This window comes from Nasonia vitripennis, unplaced genomic scaffold, assembly GCF_009193385.2.
Source record: "Nasonia vitripennis strain AsymCx unplaced genomic scaffold, Nvit_psr_1.1 unplaced0248, whole genome shotgun sequence".
NCBI lineage: Eukaryota > Metazoa > Arthropoda > Insecta > Hymenoptera > Pteromalidae > Nasonia > Nasonia vitripennis.
The window spans coordinates 41,117-65,547 of record NW_022280027.1 but is presented as its reverse complement, the minus strand read 5'-3'; the positions used below and the strand labels follow the sequence as shown (position 1 = coordinate 65,547).

At 42.1% G+C, this 24,431-nt stretch overlaps 2 protein-coding genes across 2 annotated transcripts in view; one reads left to right on the top strand and one right to left on the bottom strand.

Annotated features, from left to right (window-relative positions):
* Nucleotides 1–21,534, top strand: part of LOC100115097 — a 41,868-nt gene extending 20,334 nt beyond the window's left edge. Inside the window, exon 5 of the transcript XR_004228361.2 lies at nucleotides 20,953–21,534. The gene's annotated coding sequence lies outside the window, so the exon portion shown is untranslated. The remainder of the gene's footprint in view (nucleotides 1–20,952) is intronic.
* LOC100115808 (N-alpha-acetyltransferase daf-31) lies at nucleotides 16,028–20,152 on the bottom strand. The gene is made up of 3 exons (XM_031933430.2): nucleotides 20,059–20,152; nucleotides 19,744–19,974; nucleotides 16,028–16,694 (listed from the first exon to the last, which is right to left on the bottom strand). Exons 2-3 carry the CDS (start codon nucleotides 19,784–19,786, stop codon nucleotides 16,120–16,122), a joined length of 618 nt encoding a protein of 205 aa, XP_031789290.1. The 5' UTR covers nucleotides 19,787–19,974; nucleotides 20,059–20,152; the 3' UTR covers nucleotides 16,028–16,119.
* Nucleotides 21,535–24,431: the final 2,897 nt, after the last annotated feature.

Below are 24,431 nucleotides of genomic sequence, written 5' to 3'. Positions count from 1 at the left end.
ATCGAAAAGGCAGTCGGCCGATTAAACAAGGAAGGCCTCGACTGCAAGGCAAGTCTCAAGAAATCCACATCTTGTCTCAAGAAGTCCATCTGGGCCCACAAAGTCGATCTTCGGCCCTCAAAGTCCATCTGGGCCAACGCACAAGCAGCAATACCCGTCGGCGCGGACAAACCACCGACGAGCCCAGCAGCTCAGCAGCCGTCGCTACAACCAGACAACCGGAGCCAGCACCAGCCTCCACACGCAGTATAGTTGTCGGCGCGGACCAGCCGCCGACACGCGCGAGTAACCAGCCAGCCCCAGCAACCAGCATGGACAGGGTCATCGCAGTCGCGTTTAGCTTTCTGTAAGTCCCTCTTATCTTCCGAACGGAAGAGCCCCGGGAGGGTGGCATTTCTGCCAGGGCAGTTGGGTGAACCCTGAGATTTCGGTAGCCTCGGTATACCCCCCACGAGAGGAAGGGGGAAGGATCAGTAATGTTCCGAGCTGTAACTAGTCGAGTGATTGAAGGACAATCCGGTTGGCGAAGATCGAAACTAGTATACCCAGGCCCTTGTAAGCTAGTCGGGCTCTAACTAGCTGCTTGGGACTCTAGCCCTGGGAACGCTCCGGCGTAATGTATGGTTGGCCAATGCCAAAACGAGTGGGACGTTTAGAACGTGGTAGCTTGCTTAGTACACTCCGGTGGAAACGCTTGTGAACTCTCTACTGGGGAGGATAAAATCAGTACCACGGGGTCGGGGAGCCGCAGGATAGAAATCCTGTCCCGACAGGGTAAAGGACTCGTGGTGGCAGTGGTTAGCCCGCATGCTGGGCAGAAAGTTTAACTTTCGATGTGTGAGTTGCAGTGAACAACTCGGGTATTGACCTGCAGAGTCATGAGGGATTGGATGGATCCCGCCGCTCATCCGAGCGACAGGTTGACTTTCCCACTTAATGTCACCAGGCATCGGTAGGTCATCGAATGTAAACGTGCATTCTTTGATCGCGTTGACCGAGCGTATCTCGGCCCCGCGCCCCATGGGGGGCCGTGTGGGGAAGCCTAGTGCATAGCCCGCACGTTAAAGCAACCGGATTAATGTACGTCCCTCTTATTAAATATCCACGCAGCTTGGCTTCCGGGAACGAATTGAAATACCCATACATATTTTCGCGAGCGCCAAAATAGCTACAGTGTAAAGTCCGCGCACCATAAATCAAAGCAAAAAAAAAAAAAAAAAATAATATGGCACCCCCGAAAATAATTAGCGCGGCAAGGAGCGCGCTCCGACTTGGCGCACGCAGCAAGGACAGAACATCAGGTGCAGAGAACGATCCGCAAAATACGCGAAAACAATTAAGCCGGGCAAATCGGATATTTAAAATACACCAGAAAATGCCGCCGAATTATCAAAGAGGAGTAACGCGTACGTTAAACTCCGCTGTATTAGAGTCAAGCGATTCAGAAAACGAAGTACACCGCACAAGAATGACGCGAAATTGGAACACGGCTCAAAAACAGCTACTCGAAAATAGCAGCACGGTTCCGCGAAGAACCGTACAATCCAATCAGACGGATAAAGAAAGCCGTGAATTAATCGATATAAGGGCAAACAGCTCGGCATTATCATGTGCGGGATTACCGCAGGGCCCTCAATCTACTCAGATCAACATGAAAAATCTTGAGAGTAGATTGGAGGAATTGCGCTTAGATCAGTCCGTGCAAGTAGATAACCCGTGGGGACCAATTGGACAGCCACTAGAAACCCCCGAACGCCTGGCGATAAATGCTAGATGTCAGCAAAATATCGCGAATTTGTGCGGCATGAAAAACAGTGCGGGGCAATAACGATCTAATCACTGACGGTCCCAAGCCTCAGAACTATGGTTTACCCACGGCCACCGATAGTACGCAATTCGTAGGTCTCCCTCCCGTGTTACCGATAGACAACTTAGGGCAGAAGGAAACAGGCGGAGGAATGGTACGCGCGGAACCAGTTATTGTAAACGCGGCGGGCACGCCAGAGCTTCGCTTGTCCAGGGAACAACTCCAAAGAATAATTAAAGAGTCGATCTGGCAGTATAGTGAAGAAGAGGGCTCAGTACTCGGTGGTAAGGCAAGCCGACGATATCGGGACCGCGAAGGCAACACCAAACAACGCGGAAGAACGTACGCGGAAAAAAACACCGAGACGCGACGAAAAGACACCCGACAGGCGAGAAAGGTCGCGCGAACGAAAAACGATAAAGCGGCAATCGGAGAGGCGCGAAACAGGGAAAGATAAGGTTGCACGCGACAGTCAGAGAAAAATCAGAGACGACGCGCGTAGTCAGAATATCTCGCGAGAAATTTGCAGAAACAAGTACGAGCCCCATAGCACCCGACGCTCACCGTACCGCGAAGCGGCCGCAAATTCGGAGAGAACCGAGAAAATGCACAGCTCGCCTAGCCGGGGATTTATGCGATATAACGGCCACGCAACACCGAGACGCGCACATAATACAGAGACAGAAACAAACGACGAGCTGGAGACAAGACGAGACGGAGCGCGCACATACGATGACTACTCGAGCGAAACACACGACAGCGAATATGAGAGCAGCCCAGGCACCCGACCGGATCGCGCGATATACGAATTAGTCACAACCGCAACAGACATAACATTCGACGAATATAGGCATTGCGGAGCAAATTCACTCCCAGATACGCACGGCAAGGCAAGACGAAGGTGAAACGGCAGGCGACTACGGTCTGCGCGTCAGCAAATTATATAACCAGTTGAAAACTATTCTTAACTCAGCCCCAGAGTTATCGAACGCCGAAAGGGAGGCGCGGCTGCGACAGGCGGACGAGGACGTGCTTGGTTCGAAGTAAAGGGCCAAAATCCCTGGGTTCCGCTATCACGGTAGCGATCGGGTATGAAGGGAAGCAAAGCGCGAGATCAGCCATACCCAGCGAAACCAGCGCTGCAAGGATATCAGCACAGGTACGTCTAGTGACCGCTGAAGAAGCTAGCCCCGCCGCGGGTAGAGACGCAAGACCGGAAAAATCCAACGCGCAGTCGGACCGCCAAACCGAAAAAACATATTGCACGTACTGCAAGATGTCAGGCCACCCACTTGATGAATGCCGCACAATAATAAGACACGCCGCGGAAAAAATAATTCAAAATCCGATTGCAAATAGAGGCAGAAATTTCCGCTATGATGATAATAATGGAAACGGCAACAATAATGGCACAAATCCAGAAAATCGCAACGCGAGCAACGGCTCCGCGAGTAAACTAAACGGCGACCAGAATTATAACAACGGGGGCGATAGCAACAACGGCGGATACCGCGGCAGAAATCCGAACTTTAACCGTAATTCCCGATTTAACAACTACCAAAATTACGGCTCGCAATTACGGCCAAAATAACCGAAATAATTACGGTAACAATCGCTATAGCAATCACTATAATCACCGTAACTATAATCGCAATGATAACTACAATGATAATCACAATAATAACCGTGATAATAGCCGCGACAACGTTCAAACAAATAACGAAACTAATAACCAAAATTTAAACTAGAAGCACGCTCGCCGCGTTCCTCAAGCGCCGAGCGTTGCAAAGAAGCACGGGAGAAGAGAGAAGAAAACACTATGGGCGGACAGCACGAAAACTCAGCCGCGATTAGATTTTTGACAGCTGGTAGGCAACCGCCGATTGTAAAAATAGAGAGCCCCCAGTTGAGGGCTAGAACGGGCTAATTTTACGCGGACTCGGGAGCAGACATTTCAGTTATAAAAGGGCAAGCGGTCATACAGCTACAAGGGCTGCAATGTGACATTCACGTAGTGCCGAATGAATTCCCAATAAGCGAATCAAGAATCATCGGCTGGGATATAATAAACGCACATAAGGGTTGCGTAGATGCCGCCAATAAGAGCCTAAGGCTTGGCGAAGTAATTTTGCCGTTCGAGGCAGACGAAAAAACTACAATTCCCCCTAGAGTCAGGATGGTTATAAGCGCGCGCGTACGAAATAATAATGCAAAAATCGGGTGGGTTCCACTAACGGACCTACACCCCAACCTACTATTCGGCAATTTCGTAGCTGAAAATAATAATGGCCGAGTCTACACGGAATGCATAAACATAAGCGAGTCCGAAATAACAATACCTAGCCCCGTTATAGAATTACTTGATTGCGAAACAATTGCGGATAATACGTTGTACCGAGCCGATGAGGACGGCTCAGCTGAAAATATCGCGAATTTTACAGCGAGTTTGCGGCGCATGTCTAGCTGCGAAAAGCATCAATAAAAATATAAAGAAGTAAGTGCATTAAATAATAAACTAATGGCAGACGACGAAGCCAGACGCGAGAGAGTCGAAAAAATATTGCAGTTAGCAGACACGGAAGGCTGTAACGAGGAAGAGATCGAATTAATTTGGGCGGTTGTCAATGATTACGCCGGAGTTTTCGGCCTCGAAGGTGAGCCACTCCCGGCAACGCACTTACTGCAACATAAAATAATATTGAAATCTGATTAAGTCATAAGAAACGCGCGATTCAGATTCCCACCAGCTTTAAAGGAGCACATGCTCCGCGAGCAGAACATTGTAGTACCGTCAAACTCAAATTACTCATCATCACTTTGGATAGTCCTGAAAAAACCCGATGCGGAAGGCAACAAAAAGTTTCGCCTGGTGACAGATTTTCGTGCCCTCAACGAGGAAATGGAAGGAAGTTGCCACCCGTTACCGTTTACTAGCGACATACTTGAAAATCTCGCGGCCGCGAATTACATTACGGTGATGGACCTTAAACAAGGGTACCATCAAATCGAGATGCACCCAGAATCCGCGCATCTCACAGCATTTTACGCGACGGATGGTAATTACGGAAATCAACCTTTGCAATTTAATCGTATGGCGATGGGCCTTAAAGAAGCTACAATTACTTTTACGCGAGCCATGTCCCTAGCTATGGCCGGTCTGCAGGGGGAGGAAGTCGAAATCTACCTCGACGACCTCATGGTATTTAGCGAAACGTTAGACCAACATACGGTCCCCTTGCGACGCGTGTTAAAAAGACTGCTCGAAGCGAATTTAACAGTTGAACCGAGGAAATGCCAGTTCCTGAAAAAGGAGGCGCACGTTCTCGGACATATCGTCGGAGGCGGTAGCATTAAAACTGACCCGGCCAAAACTAGGGCAATGGCAATATATCCAGTGCCAACCGACCCGAAAAAACTAAAACAAGCACTCGGTCTATTCAGTTATTATCGGCGATTCATAAAAAATTTCTTGGGGATAGCGCGACCGCTATTTAAACTCCTGCAAAAAGAGGCAGAGTATATATGGGGCCCGGAGCAAACAGTAGCGTTTAATACGTTGGGAGAAATGATGTCAAAAGAACCCGTGCTAAAAGCCCCGGATTTAAACCAACCATTCACCGTGACAACCGATGCGAGTGACTGGGCGCTGCGCGCGATTTTAAGTCAAGGCAAGCTGGGAGCGGATCAGCCCTGTGCGTACGCTTCGCGCTGCCTGAAAGGCAGCGAATTAAAATATCCGACGTACGACAAGGAACTCCTCGCGATAGTATTTGCCAAAGATCAATTCCGCTACTACTTATTCGGACGTAAATTCACAATATGTACAGACCACGAGGCGCTTAATCATTTTCATACAACCAAGAAACCGGACCTAAGATTTAACCGATTAAAAGCAGCGATGATCGGGTACGATTTCGATATTATATATCACCCGGGCAAGAAAAACGCGAACGCTGACGCGCTATCACGAAATCCGGTGATAAGCAAAGGCGAGGATAATTCAGAGCTGCCGCGAGTCGAACTATACGCGCTAGCAGACAAGCAAATAAAAGAAAATCCGGACGAAGATGCAAACGCCCCACCGGGCAGAATTTTTCGCACACGCGCAGTCAAAGGGGCGACAGGAGAGAAAGCACGACAATCGTCATCGAGCCCCGACGATTGAGCGAAACCGGGAAAATAAAGAAAAAGCTCGCAGTGAGAAACGAATTCAACGAGTTTTACCTGTGCCGCACGCTGCACGACGTACACCACGTGGGTGTACGAACTAATTCAAATACGTTGGTTCACAGAAGCGAAAAATCAACCGAACGTGTACGCGCTAAACTACCGCGACGCGATAAGATTCGAGACGGTGTTAACTAATACAACGCTAAAAAGAACAATGGGAAACAGATACGTACTAAGCAAAAACGAGAAGGCGCGTATATTTAAAATACTACACGAGGCAATTGAACTCTACCCAGCGCCAGTGATCTCGCAAGTGGGAGCCGAAACGGCCTCGAACGCGGCGTCAGATTCCGACGACTCAATGATAACGGTAAAAACTGTAGTATCAGATAGCATCTGCGACGTAATTTTGCCGCCCGGAGCGTGGAATTACGTTAGAAATGTAAGCCCAGCAAGCGCTACGCGTGGCGCAAAAAGCAGTAAAAGCCGAAAAACCCCGAAAGTGTACAGCCCGAACAGCTCGTCCAGCAGCGAATCAGAATGCCTAATACCTCCGTCGGGAAAAATAACGAGCCAGGAGCCCTTGCAAACGTTCAAATTCCCGATAGAAAGAGTTAACCCGCGCAACATACTCTTGCCACATAGCGCTAGCTCCGTAAGTAGCATGAGCGCAAACAAATCCCCAGCTCCCAAGGTACCCTCGCTGTCGCATGAAACGAGCCCAAAAGAAAATCATTCACGGCCAAACCGCAAGTCCATGATACCAGACGTGGAAAATCGAGCGATCGATGACCCAATCCATCGTGGTCGTGGTCCGAGCAAATTGAAAAAAAAGGCTGGCAGTCGACATAAAAGCAAAAGAATTCGGTAGTAAAGGGGGGCTACAAATTAATGTATGGGAAAGAAAATCGACTGACGGATCGGAAAGAGGAAACGCGCAGCAAATAATCGCCACAGAATCGAATCGGCACGCGCCGTCCGAAAACGCGCACGTAGACATAAGAAACGCGCAAATTTGCCACCCGAGCCCGCAGGCAGAAAGAATTCAGCAAGACGCACAGAAATTAGACTCGAGAAGCGGAAAAGTAATACTAGACTCATGGAAACCACCCCCAGCCGAGGATTTTAGCGGCATCCCAAGGAAACTCGTCAATCAGCACGGGCAATGTATTAGTGCAAACGTATATAACGAAAAAACGCTGTGCCGAACCGTATACAAAGCTAAGACGTTCAAGCAATATTCCTAGTTTTCCGCCAGGAAACTGCTTCTTTTTCTCACTAATCAAAATAGCAAAACTTGATATTTCGACCACCGAGCTGCGACAGCAATTGCGAGTTTCGTCAATGCTGCAGCACTGTGGCGAGCCAGGCGAAACAGAGAAAATCCTAGTTTCAGATACGGACTACGGCACGGTTGATTGCGCGTTTCTATTCGCGCACGAATACGGGATAAACATCTGCATACACTATGATTTGCCAGGCGACACCCGAATTTTCTGCCACATAATAGTGAATAGCCGCGATAAATATATTCATTTAAATCTAACCGGCCAGCATTTCACACCGTACTTGCGCGGCAAGGGCAGCAGCTAGACCGTGAAACCGCTCCCCATCAAGCGACACCGATCAAAGCGCGCGCAAATCACCAATCCTCGGCAGGATAAACAAAAGAACGCGGAAAACTGCGCACACGACGATTTGACTTAAAGCGAAGGGTCATATCGCGCAGAATTCAGACGCCGTAAGCGAAGCGCCAGCGCCAATCGCAGCCAGCAGCGGTTCAAACGTCCACCCAATGCAAGTAGCGACAAGCGACGATCACGAAACCTCGAAGAGCCCTTCAATAATCGTGAATCCGGCGGAGTCCTCGGGCCCTGAAGGAAGCGAAACCCCGCAATTTACGAAATTCCAACGCTCATACAACGCCCACCCTCCAAGCGCTAATATAAGTCCATAAATACCACCCGATACAAGTAACAGCACCGTAGCATCCTCAGCGGGAGAAAATATAGCCGCAGCTGAAGTTCATAGCGGGTCAACAGCACATCAGCCAACGCGAACTCGACCGCGAGCCGAGGCCGATGCTCTGACAGACGAGAGCGGCGTCAGCACTGATAACGAGCGCATCGCTCCCACAGGCGACACCACGGGTGCAATGATCGAGGCAGCACGAAAAGACGAAAAATTAAAGCGATACCTGGTAGCGGGAGCCAGGCCGCCGTGCGAAAAACCACCCTGGACCATCCCAGAAGGCCAGGAGCCCCCTCCCTTCGTACACCTCCAATCATACAAAGAACACCCTTTTCGCTTCAGAGAAAATCTCGTATATTTAATGTCAGCGGATAACTTTTTATCAACTGAAATTCAGGAAGCCTTGATCGAACGCGGCTACCTTGACGCCGAGGCCCTGGTTAGCAGGCGCTTTAATGTAGGAGAAATAAACATTACGGAATTTAAAGAGATCAAGCTGATAGGGGTTTACGTTAAAAGGCACATCGACGACCGCCCATTGAAAGCAGACTTACAGAAATGTTTAAAAACATTGAGAAGCGTGGTACTCTTGCGCAAAATTAACAGCTTCGCAATAATTCGAGATCTAGCCATATTGACGATAGACGAGTGGACCAAATTCATCGATCTGTTCGACGCCATATTCATGAACAAGCATGTAACAGCAATCCTATATAAAAATAACTTACCGGTACCCCCGGTAAGCGAACGCATTAAAATTCTCAAAGAGTACCACGAAGCAGCAATGGGAGCTCATAGTGGCATATCCAAAACTTATAACAAGGTATCTAGCGATTTTTATTGGAGACGCATGCGCCCAGACGTGAAACAATTTGTCGCGCGGTGCGCAGTGTGCCAGAGCAACAAGCTAATACGGATAAAAACGCGACTACCTATGTTGATTAGCAATACAATCGTTACCTTTCGTGCAAATTGCGTTAGACTTTTACGGGCCACTGGAGCCAACGGAACGTGGCAACAGATATATTCTTTCAGTCCAAGATATGCTAACAAAGTATATAACTATGCTAACAGATATAGTTACAGATCAGGGAACACATTTCCAGAATAAAACCTTAGAATACCTCGCGGAAATTTTCGGCATACATAAATTTTGCACAACATCTTACCACCCTCAAGCGAACGGATCCATCGAACGCATGAACTATACGCTGACCGAGTATTTGCGAAAATACGTGAGAAAAGCCGATCGCTGGGATGACTGGACCGCGATATGCCAGCACGCGTATAATTGTACGGAACACGAAAGCACACGTTACACGCCGCACGAGCTGCTGTTCAGAATAAAACCACGAACTCCGTCGAGCTTTCCGCGAAAAAACGACGATATCTCCTATAATCAATATATCGAGGAGATGACTACAAATTTAACAGCGCTACAATCGACCGCGGCGATGAACCTCGTACAATCGAAATATCGGTCGAAATATTATTATGATAGAAAACTTAACTTCAAGCATTTTCGCGAGGGGGAACCGGTATTCCTACTGAAAGAACCAAAAAAGGGCAAATTTGCGGTAGAATACCAGGGGCCGTTCGAAATTATTAAAATTAACAGGAAAACGAATAATGTAACATTGCAAAACGACGAGACAACGAAAATTGTTCACGTCAACAAAATAAAAAGAACTAGCGAACTAGCCAGACAGGCAGAGTCAACAGTAGACTCGGGAGGGTAGTCGTTTTTTTTGCGCGGCATCGGACGTGCCGCGCAAAAATAGTGTCTATACCTCAAGATATACTTCGCAAATATTCGGGTCCCGAGAAGCCTTGCGCGCCGCAAGAATAAATTATCCTTGTTAACGCGAGCATGCCCTTACAGATTAGCAGTGGGAACACAACCCGTGGGCACCTTCGAGTTGAATGAGCAAAGTACCAACGGATTTATCCACCGATTTCAAGAAAACTTAGGCTTAATTACAGAAAAAATAGCACCGCTTGCGACATCCAGTACCGACTGGAAAATAATCCAGAAAACGGACTTGCGCGCATACTTCAAGGCAGGAGAGATACTAATGAAGCACGCGACACAAATTATACACGTGTGCGGCCCGAAATGTGAAGAAAGTAATATCCTCGAAGAAATAAAAGCGGCTAAGCGTCAGGCCGAAAGGGTGATTGATTTAATTTTAGTGCATGGCGGCGGAGAAGACCTACACAGGCAGCACCGCTCGCTTCTGCCATTTATAGGCACCGTGCATAAACTCTTATTCGGGACTTTAAACGAGAACGACGAGCGCGAAATTAAAGTCGCAATTCAAGCCATAGACGGCGACACACGCCTCACAGCAGCTCTCCTAGCAAATCAGACCGAAATAGTCAACCGCGCGCTATCCGACTTAGATCAAAAAACCGCGCGTTTGCAAGACCACGTTGTAGAATTAGCCAATCGAACTGCGGCAAATAATAACGACATAGCAACGAACAGCGCGATGAGCAGCCTAAAAACCACCCTACTACAATTTAAGCTAGACACCGAGGTCCTCACTGACGCAATCCTGTTCGCGGCCAAGGGATTAGTCCATCCGCGAATCCTACCTCCTAATACAATCAATCGCGCAGCGAAAACAGTCGAAAGCGCAATCTCAAACGCAAGATTCCCACTACCAGAGGGCAGCTTTTCGGTGCTCCCAATTATGAAAATTTCAAAATTATCAATATTGTATGCCGAGGGTTACGTAATTTACCAAATTGCGATCCCTCTTCTCGATACACAAAAATTTAATTTATACAAAGCATCATCACTACCGGCGATGCAACGAATTCTAAACAGCTTGGAGATAGCAGCATATATTTGGTCAGAACATCAGTACTTCGCAATAAGCGAATCACACCGTACCTATATGCAGCTACCTCAGGAAAAAATAGAAAAACTCAGGAAAATTGGTAACTTGCTCATAGCCGTAAATCCGGAACCTGTAAGGAAGGTGCACGCTAACGCGGCGTGCGAGATTATAATAGCTGCCGGGCGCGCATTGAACAACCCTGGGCACTGCGACGTCAGAATTCGTCAGCTCAAGGACACATTCTGGCTACGGCTGCACAAAGCTAATACATGGGTATTCTCCACGTATTCAGCCGAAAATATATACATCCAATGTCTAAGAGCCGAGCAGATTACGGCAACCATAAAGGGTGCAGGGATGTTATCCCTACGGCCTGGATACTCGGCGCACACGGCAAACGCGCAATTAACAGCGTCGCGATCCCTCGAAGCGCGCATGAAAGATTCATCTTTCAATACCGTGCACTTAGATCTTTCAGCAATCATTGCCGAATTAAACCAATCAAACAATACTTTATCCGAATTCGAATCAGCAATTAAAACGGAAGCGGAAATGCGGGCCGTGAATCTACACTGTATAAAATTAGAAGCGCTAGAATCGGGGATAGGCCTTCGCGACATTGCCGCAAAAGCCCGCGAGCAAGCACAAAGCAAGGCAACAGCGCGTAAGGTGCAAGCCCTTCACGAGAACACAACCATTCTCGGATACTCCGCGTCGGCAATCTTAATAGGAGTAATTGCGCTAGGCGGCGCCTGCTGGTACGTAAAGAGCAGATGCGCCAGTAACCCCATAGAAAAATTCATCCGGCAGCAAGAAACGAGAGTGATGGTGGACCAAGTGCGCTAGCTATCGCGCAGTCGTAACGCGATCAACATTCAATAAAAAGATTCAATAAAATTGAAGCCCTCGCACGCTCAAAAATATCAGAGTCAAAAGCCAAGCTGCATGCAAAGAGGGACAAAACTCTAGGAGCAAGCTTATTAGAAGAATAACCTTTGTTATATATTTGTACACATAATATTAATCAAATGGGAATATTTAGATATAAGTTGCGCTTAGGCCATACCAGCCAAGCCGCAGGTAGCGCAAGTAGCGCCCATCAATTATCATTAGTAACGCCAAGCGCGATATAATTAATTTTTCTTTTCAGCTATACTTATTACAGCACAATGATCATAATATAAAATATTGTTACACCAATTTTCGTCAATGAAATTAATAATTATGTATATCTAATTTTAAGAAATATTTGTATGTAGGACCTCTGGTCCCCCCGAAAAATGTACAGCAGCAGCGGCTGCTAATCACAACATCCGCGACACATAATACGTACACACACACCGAAATTCACATTTACACTAAAAAAAATATATATATGTATAATAGCACAATAGTAAATCGGAAATTGGAGAAGAATGCAATGCGTGAACCTCTCTCATGTGGGATCACCCCCACTGGCATCCGGGACAAAAATTTTTTTCAAATTTAATCACACACACTCACTCTTACAAACACAAACTCACACAAGCGCTCCCAGGTGCGGCAATCGATATCTGTTTTTTTTCTGGGCGACGACTACGTCAGCCCGCGCGGCCTCGGACGTGTCACGGACGAGCACCAGGCTCTCCGTCGGCACATCCGGTGGTACCACCGACGATGCAGGCGCATCGTCAGTGAGGTGAGTCGCCACCTGAGAACTCGCGCGTGCAGAAATGCAAGGTATGCATCTCCACCCGCGCGACCGCTCGCAGTCGACGAGTCGCATCGACGACAGAGCGGGCAGATCACCGGCGACCACCAAACTGGACGGAGCTCCCTTTTTGAGACAAATACACGAGCTTGTTCTCCACCTCTGCCTTCTTCTTTTCTGCGCCTCCAAGTGCTCTCTGGGAGCACCCACCCATTCCGTGACAACAGTTACGTCGAGGATAGACAGCGTTGGGGGGGAGGGAGGACTCTCATCATCCGATGATCGTATGAGAAGAAAAGACCAAGTAAAAACGCTGTCATAACCTCAATGACGAGCAAGACGTCACCAACGCTGAACAGCGAAATAACTCTCAACGAAAAGCTCAGTTCAGACACAAAGTCACAGAGAACGTCAGAGCTTTGTTCGTCATGCAATGAGTTACGCGAGGAAGAGTCTAGGACCCTCACGTACACGCGACTTCTAGAGGAAATGAGGAGAATGCGTCACCAGTTGCGAGAGTTAGAAGAGAAGGTGAAACGTCTCGAGAAGCCAGAGGTTTGTCAGACGAGAAGTCCACTTGCCGGCGCGAAGCAAAGACGCACGCCAAGGGCGAGGCCACAGCAGAAGACAGCGTCAGCGTCCCGAACTTCGCAGAAGAGCAAATAAACGAAACGAACGAACGAACGACGCAATAGCCCGCGCAAGCGCCCTAAAGACCAGAGCAAAGAGAAAGCAAGGGAAAGCGTTCCTCCGTCTAGTGAACCACGCTTCGTCGAGCGAGTCGAGCGAAGGAGCAAGGGTGAACAGAAACCTGAAGTCCAGAAAGGCCACTTGCCCCACGAGAAGCAGACGCAAAGAGTGCAAGATGGCCAATCGCATAAGAAGAAAAGCCAGCATAGCGCGAAGGTCAATTAGAAGAACAAGACGACCATCGGCGCATCGAAGCATGCATGCGAAACTGAAAAGAGATACTGGATATGCAAGTCACGGACGCATGAAAGGGAAAGTTGCTCTGAGCCAGATAATGCAGTCAAGCACATGTCCAGAAGAGTGCGTAAAAGGCTCGAGAGCTGGACCTGTGGACGATTGACGCATTGGTGGCGCGACTGTCTCAACGCAGGGGACAGCGGTTGTGAAACGAGAACTTCACAGGCGCAGAACACTAGACGGTGCAGAAGGTATGATTACGAGAATGCTAAGGAGTTAGACTCGATAGCTTCGACCTCAAAGTCCTTCCCGCGCCTGTCTCAACGCACTGAGACGGCGCAAGCTAGTGTAGAGCTACCAGGTTTACCGCGGGATGGAACCTCCTTACCCCAAGGGAGATCATACGCGAGGAAGCTCTTGCGCTCTGAGCGAAGCAAGTCCAGGGAAGGAGGCGCACCGCAGTCTGATAGTCCTACAAGACCCTACACCTACCAATGAACAACGCGAGCAATTCGGACGCGAGGCGGATTAAGACCGTAGAAAGGTCAGAGGTGCAAGAGTTTGAATCCGCTAGCTTCGTTCGTATAGGACGGGCGTCCAGCGCTGAAAAAGGTGGTACCATGACGCTTGAGCACAATGAGGACGCAAGAATGCGCGAAGAAAAAAGCGTTAATTCCTGCGTTAGCGTCCGAGATTCAACGTGCTTCTGGGACTATTACGCCTCTCCATTACCCAACACGGACGGTCGTCTCCGCGAACTACAGATAACGAGAGATATACCAACGTTAGACCTAAGCAAGACGTTTAAACTCCTTACGACCAGAGGGAAGTAAGTCAAGCTCGCGTCACAAAAGACTAAGAACGAGACCGATTCAAGGTTCGCTTAGAGTTCAGGCGTGGGTCCGCGAAAAGCTGCACAGAGATGACTACGACGAAGAGAAGTCTAGTCTGCGGATCAAGCAGTCAGATACGGGGTAGCGTCACCCTATCACCCTTAGAAAACTCGATAAAGAGGGTGAGCGATCGATACCAACACATGTTGGTATCGATAGACATGAAATTTACTAGGTTATAAGTGTCAAATTTGAATGTAAAACCACTTATTAGCCATTATATCATGTTTGTTTTCTACATAACTTCTAGTAGAAGGTCAGGCCCATTGTGGAACTTTACAGCTAATTTTTTACTATAAAAAGGTATCTTTTACTGTATTGTGGTTGTCGGAGTCCGGATCAAACATTCAGATTTCTATATTTTAAGATTTAAAATGCGAATAAGGTAGCCTTAACATATATATATATATATATATATATATATATATATATATATAGGGCTTTAAAAGTATTTTTATTGGAAAATTCAGAAAATTTCCCAAAAAAAAGTATCTGGATAGTTTTAGTTAAAAATGCATCCCTTATGAGCTACAAATCATTGAAAATAGGCAAAAAATGCAAAAATTGCTTAAAACCTCAACTTTGACCAGCTAGAACTCGAAGCTAAATGAAGGAATCGCGCTGAATTTCTTTTTGGGAATCATGTACAACACACACACACACACACACACACACATATATATATATATATATATATATATATATATATATATAGTTTGGGAGTAAATTTTGAAAGCGAAAGAAAATAGCTTTAATTTGAGGGCTGAATGGTTGAAATTAACGGCTTGGATCAAAAGTTATAAAGATTTTAATAATGGGAAAAAACGCTAATTTTCGTAAAAAATCCAAGTTTTCATGATTTTTTGCTACTTTTAAGCCTAGACAACTTTTTACCTGAGCAACCATTTTTAACTCACCAGCCGCCAAATTAAAGCTTTCTTCTGATACTTTGATCGTATTAAGACACAAGTTGGTCTGGTAGGTGTGGCCTCAAAGTTAAAATTTGTTCGCTCGGATTTGCATATATATATATATATATATATATATATATATATATATACACACACACACACACACACACACAAATCCAAGATTTTTCAGCAAAACACTTTTTTTGGTACCCTATTACACAATGAACAAAATGAGCCCTTATAGAGCATTTTAGCCGTAATTTTGAGTGAATCAAGACTTTTGATCACTTTTTCGGCTTTTCCGTCCACTGTGCGCCAGTGCGCACTCTGGTTTTGTTGACCTTGGTGGCGATAGTGGGGTTACCACTATTGTCGCGATACCTTTTGCGCAGGATCTTTGAGTAACCTGGCGGTCACTCTCGGAGATCATGCCCGAGACTGCTTGCAAGCGCGCGTAGGTTTAAACGGTCCGAATAAAATAACTGGAATAAACACCAGGTCAAAGCACTGCAATTATACAAGTTGCAAGTGCAGCTATATTATCAGCAGAGGTATTGGGCAGACCAACGTCCGCAAAAATATAAAAGTGCAGACATACTAGCGTCAGCATAAAAACAAAAGAGCGGACTGATCATCTTCCGCGAGTACAAGTGTATTCTCAGTCTGCTTCACACAGTATAAATAAAATATATATTTGTGATCTCACGCAGCCCGTTCTTGTCCTAAGTGCGGTCCTTGCACATACAATTAATAAGAATACGCAAATACTTTTATACTTCTCTGATTAACATTTAAATAAATAAACAATGAACGAGTTTTATGTACTTTTATTATGTTTATTTAAATCTGAAAATTATAAAATAAGATGATTACATTTTAAATACAGATTACTCAAGTACTTGATTTATTCATTGTGCTCGCAACATTTCTTATTTGATGAATAAAAATCTACACTTGTGCTTTCCTTTGATGAATGACAATCTTGCTTAAAGTTTGTTAAATCTCTTTTCATGGCATAAGCATCTTCACCATCAGCATAATACTTTGGTTCTACTTCAGAAACTTGAAAATGTAAACTACTTGTATACAAATTTAAGGCAGCACGATTGCTTCTTCGTACATGCAAGGATACATACTTTGCTCCAAAACATTCAACCATTGCTCTAGAAGCTTGATTCATTAGTTTTTGAGCAATGCCTAATCTTCGATGAGATCTTTTAACCGCTAAACTTGTAATATGACCATGCGGATTATCTTCACAATCTTCTTCCATTTTAGCTAAAACATATCCAACTATGCGGTTTTTTTCATCTTCAGCTACATAACTTAATTGAGGCCATGACAGAGCATGATATAAATAGTATTTCATTTGATAATTTTCTGGCAAGCACTGCAAATTACAATGCTGAATATTTAATAAATCCTCAGTATTGGCGCATCTGATATTGATTGACATTTTTATGAGTATTGTATTAAAATCTGAAAGATAAAAAAAACAATAATTGTAGCATAAAGTTAGATGTATCATCCAAAAGAAATGCTGCTAATTTATTTGAATGGTTTTTTAATGTATTTTGTGAGATGCCAAAAACAAGCAGCTAGAAAGTGCCATGTCCTCCGCGAACATTCAACATCAGATCTTTTTTTCCGATCTTAATATAAGAGTACTGTTAGTTAGTAAGTACAGCAGGGTGTCATCTAAAAAGTTTAAGAAGACGGCTGGATGGGTAAGATTAGGAAACAAATCGTATTTTGTATTGTGATTTATCACTCAAAAATCAATCGTCAAAATTACTTTAAATTCATACAGGATGTAGCTTTTTGATAGTATATATTTAATAATTTTTTCATGATCTATTAACAATATTTTTTGTTAATAGATCATGAAAAGAAGAATAAAGGTTCTAATGTACCAATAAAAATTTAATTGATTTGAAGAAAAATCACCGTTTTCGCATTTTCTTGCGAGCTAAGCGGTCGATATCGAGAACCAATCTTAGAAAAATGGATAATTTTATTCTTTGTCAAATGCGTTTATCGCATTGTTCGTAATAATAGGATGATTAAAAAAATGCAAAATATATGTTAGCAAATCAAAAACTGGCTACAAAACAAAAAGTAGTAAGCAGTATTCAATACTTTTATTCTCGAATTCGAAATCCTAAAACAAAACTATATCTCAAATTTAATTGGCATTGATAGTGTAGTTTCATAAATATGGCGGTATACATACATACATTAACACGCACTCATGCGTGATAATGAAAGAGAGAGAGAGAGAGAGAGAGGCATTGTTAATTAGCATTAAAATAAATACTATTGCACAAGTTTAAAGATTCTATATTTTTGTTTTATATTATGCTATTGTGATCCATAATAATTTTTATAATTTTTGTTCCATTGCTATTTTATTTTTACCATTTCCTCACCAACAAGTGTCTTGTTGTCGCGTTTTTGTATCTTATGTATGACATTCTTATCCCCTTTGGGAGCTGAGTGTCCTTGCCGTGGGTGAGGGGCGTTAAGCGGTAGGGAACCTGGGTCCTGAGGAGGAATAGCTGTTTTAATACTTGTGGCGAGGCATACGCATATGCCCCGCACATACACAAGCGCAGAGGGGCAAGAAGAAAGCAGCGCGACATGATAGTCGACGCTGCGACCAGCGAAGACGCTACAGGAGAGAAATAAACAGAAGATTCGGATTTGCACGAAGAAATCTGAAGGGCCCCGAATCGATGGAAGGAAAACTGTCAAGTAGCGCGGTGAAGCGCGATTTGCTCTTTCCACGTCCAGCTCTGATGCGTTGTACGTCAGCTGTGCGCCCAAACATGCGAAAAATAGGCGCATTGTAAAGTAATGGTAAGAAAGTTGAAATTTGAGGAAGTGATAGTCTACTATACTAGTTTTACAAAAAAAATAGTCAGCTGAAGTTTTCGTGGTGGAAAAGTGCTCAGCTGGCGACTTAAAGATACGGCGCATCATTATGCGCGCGGGCGCGTGGCATCATTCGCTGCATCAGCTGAGCACTTTTCCACTGCGAAAACTTTAGCTGACTATTTTTTTCGTGTAACTGTCACTGATAACTCTTAGTTTACGAAGTTTTAGCTTTCTTAGACTGCTTATCTCAATTATACCTTTGAATATGTATACATGATAATAATATAAATAATAAACACTTATATATGCGAAGATGTATGTCTTCTCGTCTCTGCTACACGCTCATAACAATTAAAGTTTTGGGATTGAATAGTAGCCCAGCTAACTAAGAGGACTGTCGATATCTACCTGTAAACGGTTAATAGTTTGAAAAGTATCCACCCCCCACAACGTCCCTGGGTCCGTCGGTGACTACCTGCAGATGATCAGCTGTGTGAACATGCGCATCGTGTGCTCCGAAATTGCTACTGACGCTAAGCCAGTGTGTCCGTTATACTTTAGAAGACAAGATCTACTGCAAAAATGTCGAACGTTCGATTTTATTGTATATTTTGTCGCAAAAAAGTGTAAATCTCAAGTGCTTTGATATAAAGATGATTGACAAGTGTTCAGCTGTGCTGAAAATTAGGAAAGATAATGGTTTGAGTTGGGCAAATGTCGAACTACCGAAAGAAAGCAATGATCATCAAGGATATCATTCTTTATGCTACGCACGTTTCACTGCTTAGCCGCCTAAATACAGAGGATAGGATCCGAAAAAGCAAGCATCCTCGTCTTCAGAACAAGCATAAGTAACTAGGCGTAAATTTGGAAAGTAACTACTAGACGAACGCGATGATTTTCATATCGTGTATAAATAACTGTAATTATTTTTCAGAAAAAACGGCAGTGCCATTCAAAATGATGTTGCTGTTAAAGTCGATAATGCAGATTTTGGCGAGGCTTCTGTCAAAAGCGAGAATGCAATTGTAAGCTTGACTTCTGACCAATCGTATTCTCTGTCATCTTTGAACGAAATCTTTAAAGATTATTTAGAAAAACAAAAGGAAGATACTGATGCTTATACTACGAAGCCGTATCATTTAGAAAGTAAAATCATGTCAAAATTCAAAGGAGAAATCGCTATAATCAATCACAATAATAAAAAACTTGTAAAACCGTACAAGGGCATAATCGTAGAGAAAGAGTTTAAACAAATAGAAAAAAAAAAGAAATCTTAATGTGAACGGCGTACTTTTTGAGGCAGGAGATACAGAATCTCAAGCACAATAAGTTGCCTGATCAGATTGAATCCGCGGATTTATTGAAAGGAGAATGCGAATTGACCGATAATTTACTGTTCTTTTATTTACATTTACTCGGCGGGCCGAGGTGTGGTCGCAAGCTCAGTGAAACCCGATTAGCGAAATCCTTTTCCGAAGACGTAATATACGATGTGTCTAATGGAAAAATGAAAATATCAAAGCATATATGTCTTGGCATTACTTTAAAAAGCTTAAGTAACAGCAAGAAAATAGTTAATATTATTAACAGATACGGACATTGCTGCAGTTACACAACCCTTGAAGGCATTGAGACAGAAGCCATTTACCTCCAGTTTGAGTTCTAAAATTTGTCCTGAAGGTATCACTCATTTGCCAAACCTATGCACTGGTGCCTCATACAATAACTTTGATTGATTCGTTGATACATCATCTGGACACGGCACTTTGCACGATACCGTCAGAATCATTTTCCAAACTATGGGTAGTTCTACTGAGTGACAATAATGATGATAGTACTCATAGTACCGATGAAAATGTAGCAGGTCCTTCTCAGAATACTACAAAACGAAGGCGAACGTTTGATGCTGTTACTCATGATTTAATACCATATACGAAGAAACCAAGAATCAATGAACACTTACAGCCAGCAGATGTATCACTAAATTTATTGCATCCGGCTGTAGAATTGTTGGTAGAATTTAATTTCGCTTTCATGGTTTCTCATCACCTTAAAATATCTAAGACACCGATGTGGATTGGATTTAATAGTTTAATATAGGACGACACAGCCCCAACGCAAACCCTCAGTTATTTAACAACAATTAACGCTTCGCCAACTGATAAATCAGTTGTTTTGGAAACTATGAAGCAGAGTCAACTGATCGCCATGAATGCGGTGAAAAATACATGCAGATTACATACGACCTCGCTATTGCTAAAATTGTACTACAAATACAGTGCACCGATAAACCACTTTTTGATGATTTATTTATTCACCTTTGGGCTTTTCACGTCATGATGGCGTACTTTAAAGCTGTTGGTAAATTAATCGATAACTCCGCTCTTACGAATGTTATGGTCAATTCGCGAATGCTTGCAAACGGTTCAGTAAGTAGTTACATTGCAGGGAAACATTTTAACAGGTGTAAAAGATAACATCCAATCGTATCATTGGCTTCACAAATTTTGAATTTTGAACATTTTTTGAAGCTGCATAATAATGAATGTAGTGAAGAAATGAAATTGTACCTGGTAACATATCAAAAAACAAAATCTGATAAACCAAGCATAGAAGATTGCGAGTTCATGCATGTATTTAATGATTATCAAGAATTTAAGCAGCAAACACTGAACGTGAATACATATATACACACACACACACACACATATACATATTTTAGTGTTGAAATATCAAAATATTTAAAATTATATACGTAAATATGTTCTAATTGTATCTAATACTAAAAATCACATTAATATAACTCATTTTCATTTAAATTTATATAAATATATATTAAAATAAATATTTAACGCAGTTGTTACAGACGGAGAGAAGACGAGTGGAAAAGCGAAAAAGTAGACGATGGGACTCGAACTCGCGGACCCGAGAGCCAGAGGCCTGTGCTCTAACCACTGAGCTAACGTCTACGATGCATTCGAAGTGCATGCATCGCAGTATGACTCAGCTGCTCGACTCTTATCGCTGAATATACAGAAACAATTCAAATTGGAAAGCTAAAAATTTTATATACCATATAAATTGATAAAAATAGCACTCTTCAGATGCCTGCACTATACAGATCGCATGATTTAAAAAAATCAGAATTATCAGATACGATTTACCAGAACGGCGCTAGATCAGTTTTTTAAAGAAAATCACTTAAATAAAAATCACTTTATAACTAACAAAAACCCACTCAATATTAATCAATTATTTGCAAAAGAAGCGTTATGCTACCTTTATCACAAACTTAAATTAATATACTTGAACTTAGACAGTGGAACAAGACAAAAAAATTCAGATTCCAAAATGCTACAAAACAACTAGTAATGAGAATAGCTATATCGTGGCGATAAAACTTTTTAATAGACTACCAAATACCATAAATAATATACAAACAAAAAATATGAAAAAAATAATAAGAGATTCGATTGCGACAAATATACCATAAAGCGGAATGGCATATGTACAAACTTGATTGTCAAAATTTGGAAAAAATATACTATTCACTATTAATAAAAGCTAATGCTCAAATAATTTCCCACACACATCAAATCAGCAATTTCAGGAACGAACCTCCTACACTGCAAGTTCATGAGGCTCTGTTGAAAATAATGTCGTCATCTGTTGCTACAAATTGGAACCTTTTATGACGCCATTATTTTCAACAGGTTGTATTTCTAAATACTTCAAAATTGACAAAACGATTGCCTATATAGGTGCTACCATCCGGATGGTAGTACGGAAGATGGGGGCTAATGTCCAAGAAATTCATAATTTTTAATAATTTTACCGAACAAAAAATAATATTTTTACGTTAAATGGCGTCATGAGATGACCTCATTTGTTGCTACAAATTGAAACCTTTTATGACGTCATTATTTTCAAGAGGTTGTACTTATCAATACTTATACTCTCAAATACTTCAAAATTTATGAAATCAGTATTTTCAACAGGGGGATGTACTTACTACAAAATTGCTAATAGATGCTTGCACATACATATGTGCGAAAGGTCAGTGCAAACTAAATTACAATCAAGAATAAAAGCATAAAAATAAAGCATGTGCACTTCGTCAAAAAAATAACAGATACAACTGAGAAAAGACATAATAACAGTATAAAATATAAACCTATAAAAACAGTTTTTGATGATACAGATAAAATCGCTGAAAATAATAACATCAAGATGGCTTCAAAAGAAGCAAGTAAAGCACCATGCAAACCGATTCTACAGAAAAAAACAACTACCGCATGACATACGGTGATCTAAACTAGGTTCTATTTAGGTTCTAACAAAGCATATCTATACTTTGATAGAGGTGTAAAAGGTAAGCAGACTTTTATCATCTCAATGTACCCTCTAAAACAACCCTAGCATAAGGACCTAATAGTTCTTGATGACATAGTCTTCACCTCATCTTGCAATTGCGACTCAGCATATCAACACAGACAGATGTTTCCACATTACAGAGTGACATGTGCAGCTGGACTTACATGTCCAGCTAGATTAAGCAAAACTGAAAGAATAATTTTTGCCAGAACGATGAACGCATCTACCGAAACCTTCACTACAGCGAGACAAATGTTAATTAGATATTGGTGAACGAGAGAATTGAGTGCAATAAATGGTTACAAAACTTGGTCTAGTAGCACCCTGCTACCAAAACTCAAGGTACATTGTAATCTAACAAATTCAGTATTAATATATTTATGATGAGGGGACATTATTATTGTAAATAAGCGTTTTAATTTAAAATTCAAATTGTATTATTAGTAGTAGAAATAGGAATATCTATTCAGGCTGTTCACACAATTGATCTGTTACTTTATTTTATTTTATACTACTACAAAATTTATATTTAGTATTAAGCTATATTTTAAGTTTCGTACCGGACCTACGAACAGGTAACTCTGTTTAGAAATCCCGAAAATTAGTTTTTTAATGTGAAAATTGCTGATTAAAAAAAACACTGTTTTTTTTAAATTTTTGTTAAGAAATTTTTTTTTTGCTTATGCATTATTCTACACCCTTAAGGTAGTACCCATACTGTGGTAGTCAAAACAAGTCCACTTTTTGTATTTTGTTTATTTGCGATATACACATAATAATACAAGTTGCATAGATTAAGTTACATTAAATAATGATCAAACATTCTCATCAAACAATTTTATTTACCATAATTATCAATAAAAAGTTTCAGACAGAAGCTGATTTGACTCATTTTTTTGAGGTTAAGTGTACATTTTTGAACTTTTATTTGTTTATTACTACGCTCACACGTTCCAAGTTTAGATTTTTGAGGTATCAACTAATTTGTTACATGTTTATCTACTAATTTGTAAAGTTTGGGTAAATTCTAAACGGTCAGTTTTGTGAAATCAAGCAATTACTCGAAAAGTGCATATGTTCGCAAATAGAAATGTTTATAACTTTTGTCACAGGTTCAAAACCTTTACCAAATTTTAACTGAGTGTTTATCTAATCAATATCTAACAGCATACCAAATTTTATCAAATTCTGAACGGACAATCACTTTTGGGTAGTACTACTTAATATCGATAAATAACGCGTCCATGGACCCTAAATTAAAAGTTATTAGCTTAAGATTAATTAAAAAATTCTTATTCACACAAAATGGCGTTCAAAACAATAAATTTTATCTTTAATCTGCAGCAATTTTTTTCTCAATTTATATGGACTTTAGAAAAAATTTCTTAAGAATAAAAACGTCCTAAAATTAATCAAAGAATACCCTCAAATTTGTTCAGAACCGTAAAAGAAAATTTTCGATTTTCTGGAAAATAAATTTTTTTTTAATTATTTAAACATTCTAAAAATTTTTGATGATATTCTTTCACTGACTTTAAGACTTTTTGTTCTTACAAAATTTTTCCGCAAGTCCATAGTTATTGAGAATAAAATTGCTGAAGTGTTTTTTCGATAGACTTTCCGGAAAATCAAAAATTTTCTTGTATGGTTCTGAAAAAATGTAAGGGTGTTCTTTGATCAATTTTAGGACGTTTTTATTTTTAGGAAATTTTTTCTAAAGTCCATACAAATTGAGAAAAAAATTGCAGAAGAATAAAAGTAAAATTTATTGTTTTGAACGCCATTTTGTACGAATAAAATTTTTTTTTATTAATCTTAAGCCAATAACTTTTAGTTTAGGGTCCATGGATGCGTTATTTATTGGTATTAAGTATATAGAAAAATGCATGAGCAGAACAAATTTTCTTAAAAAAAAAATAAAAAAAACTTTTTTTTTAATTAGCAATTTTTACATTAAAAAAA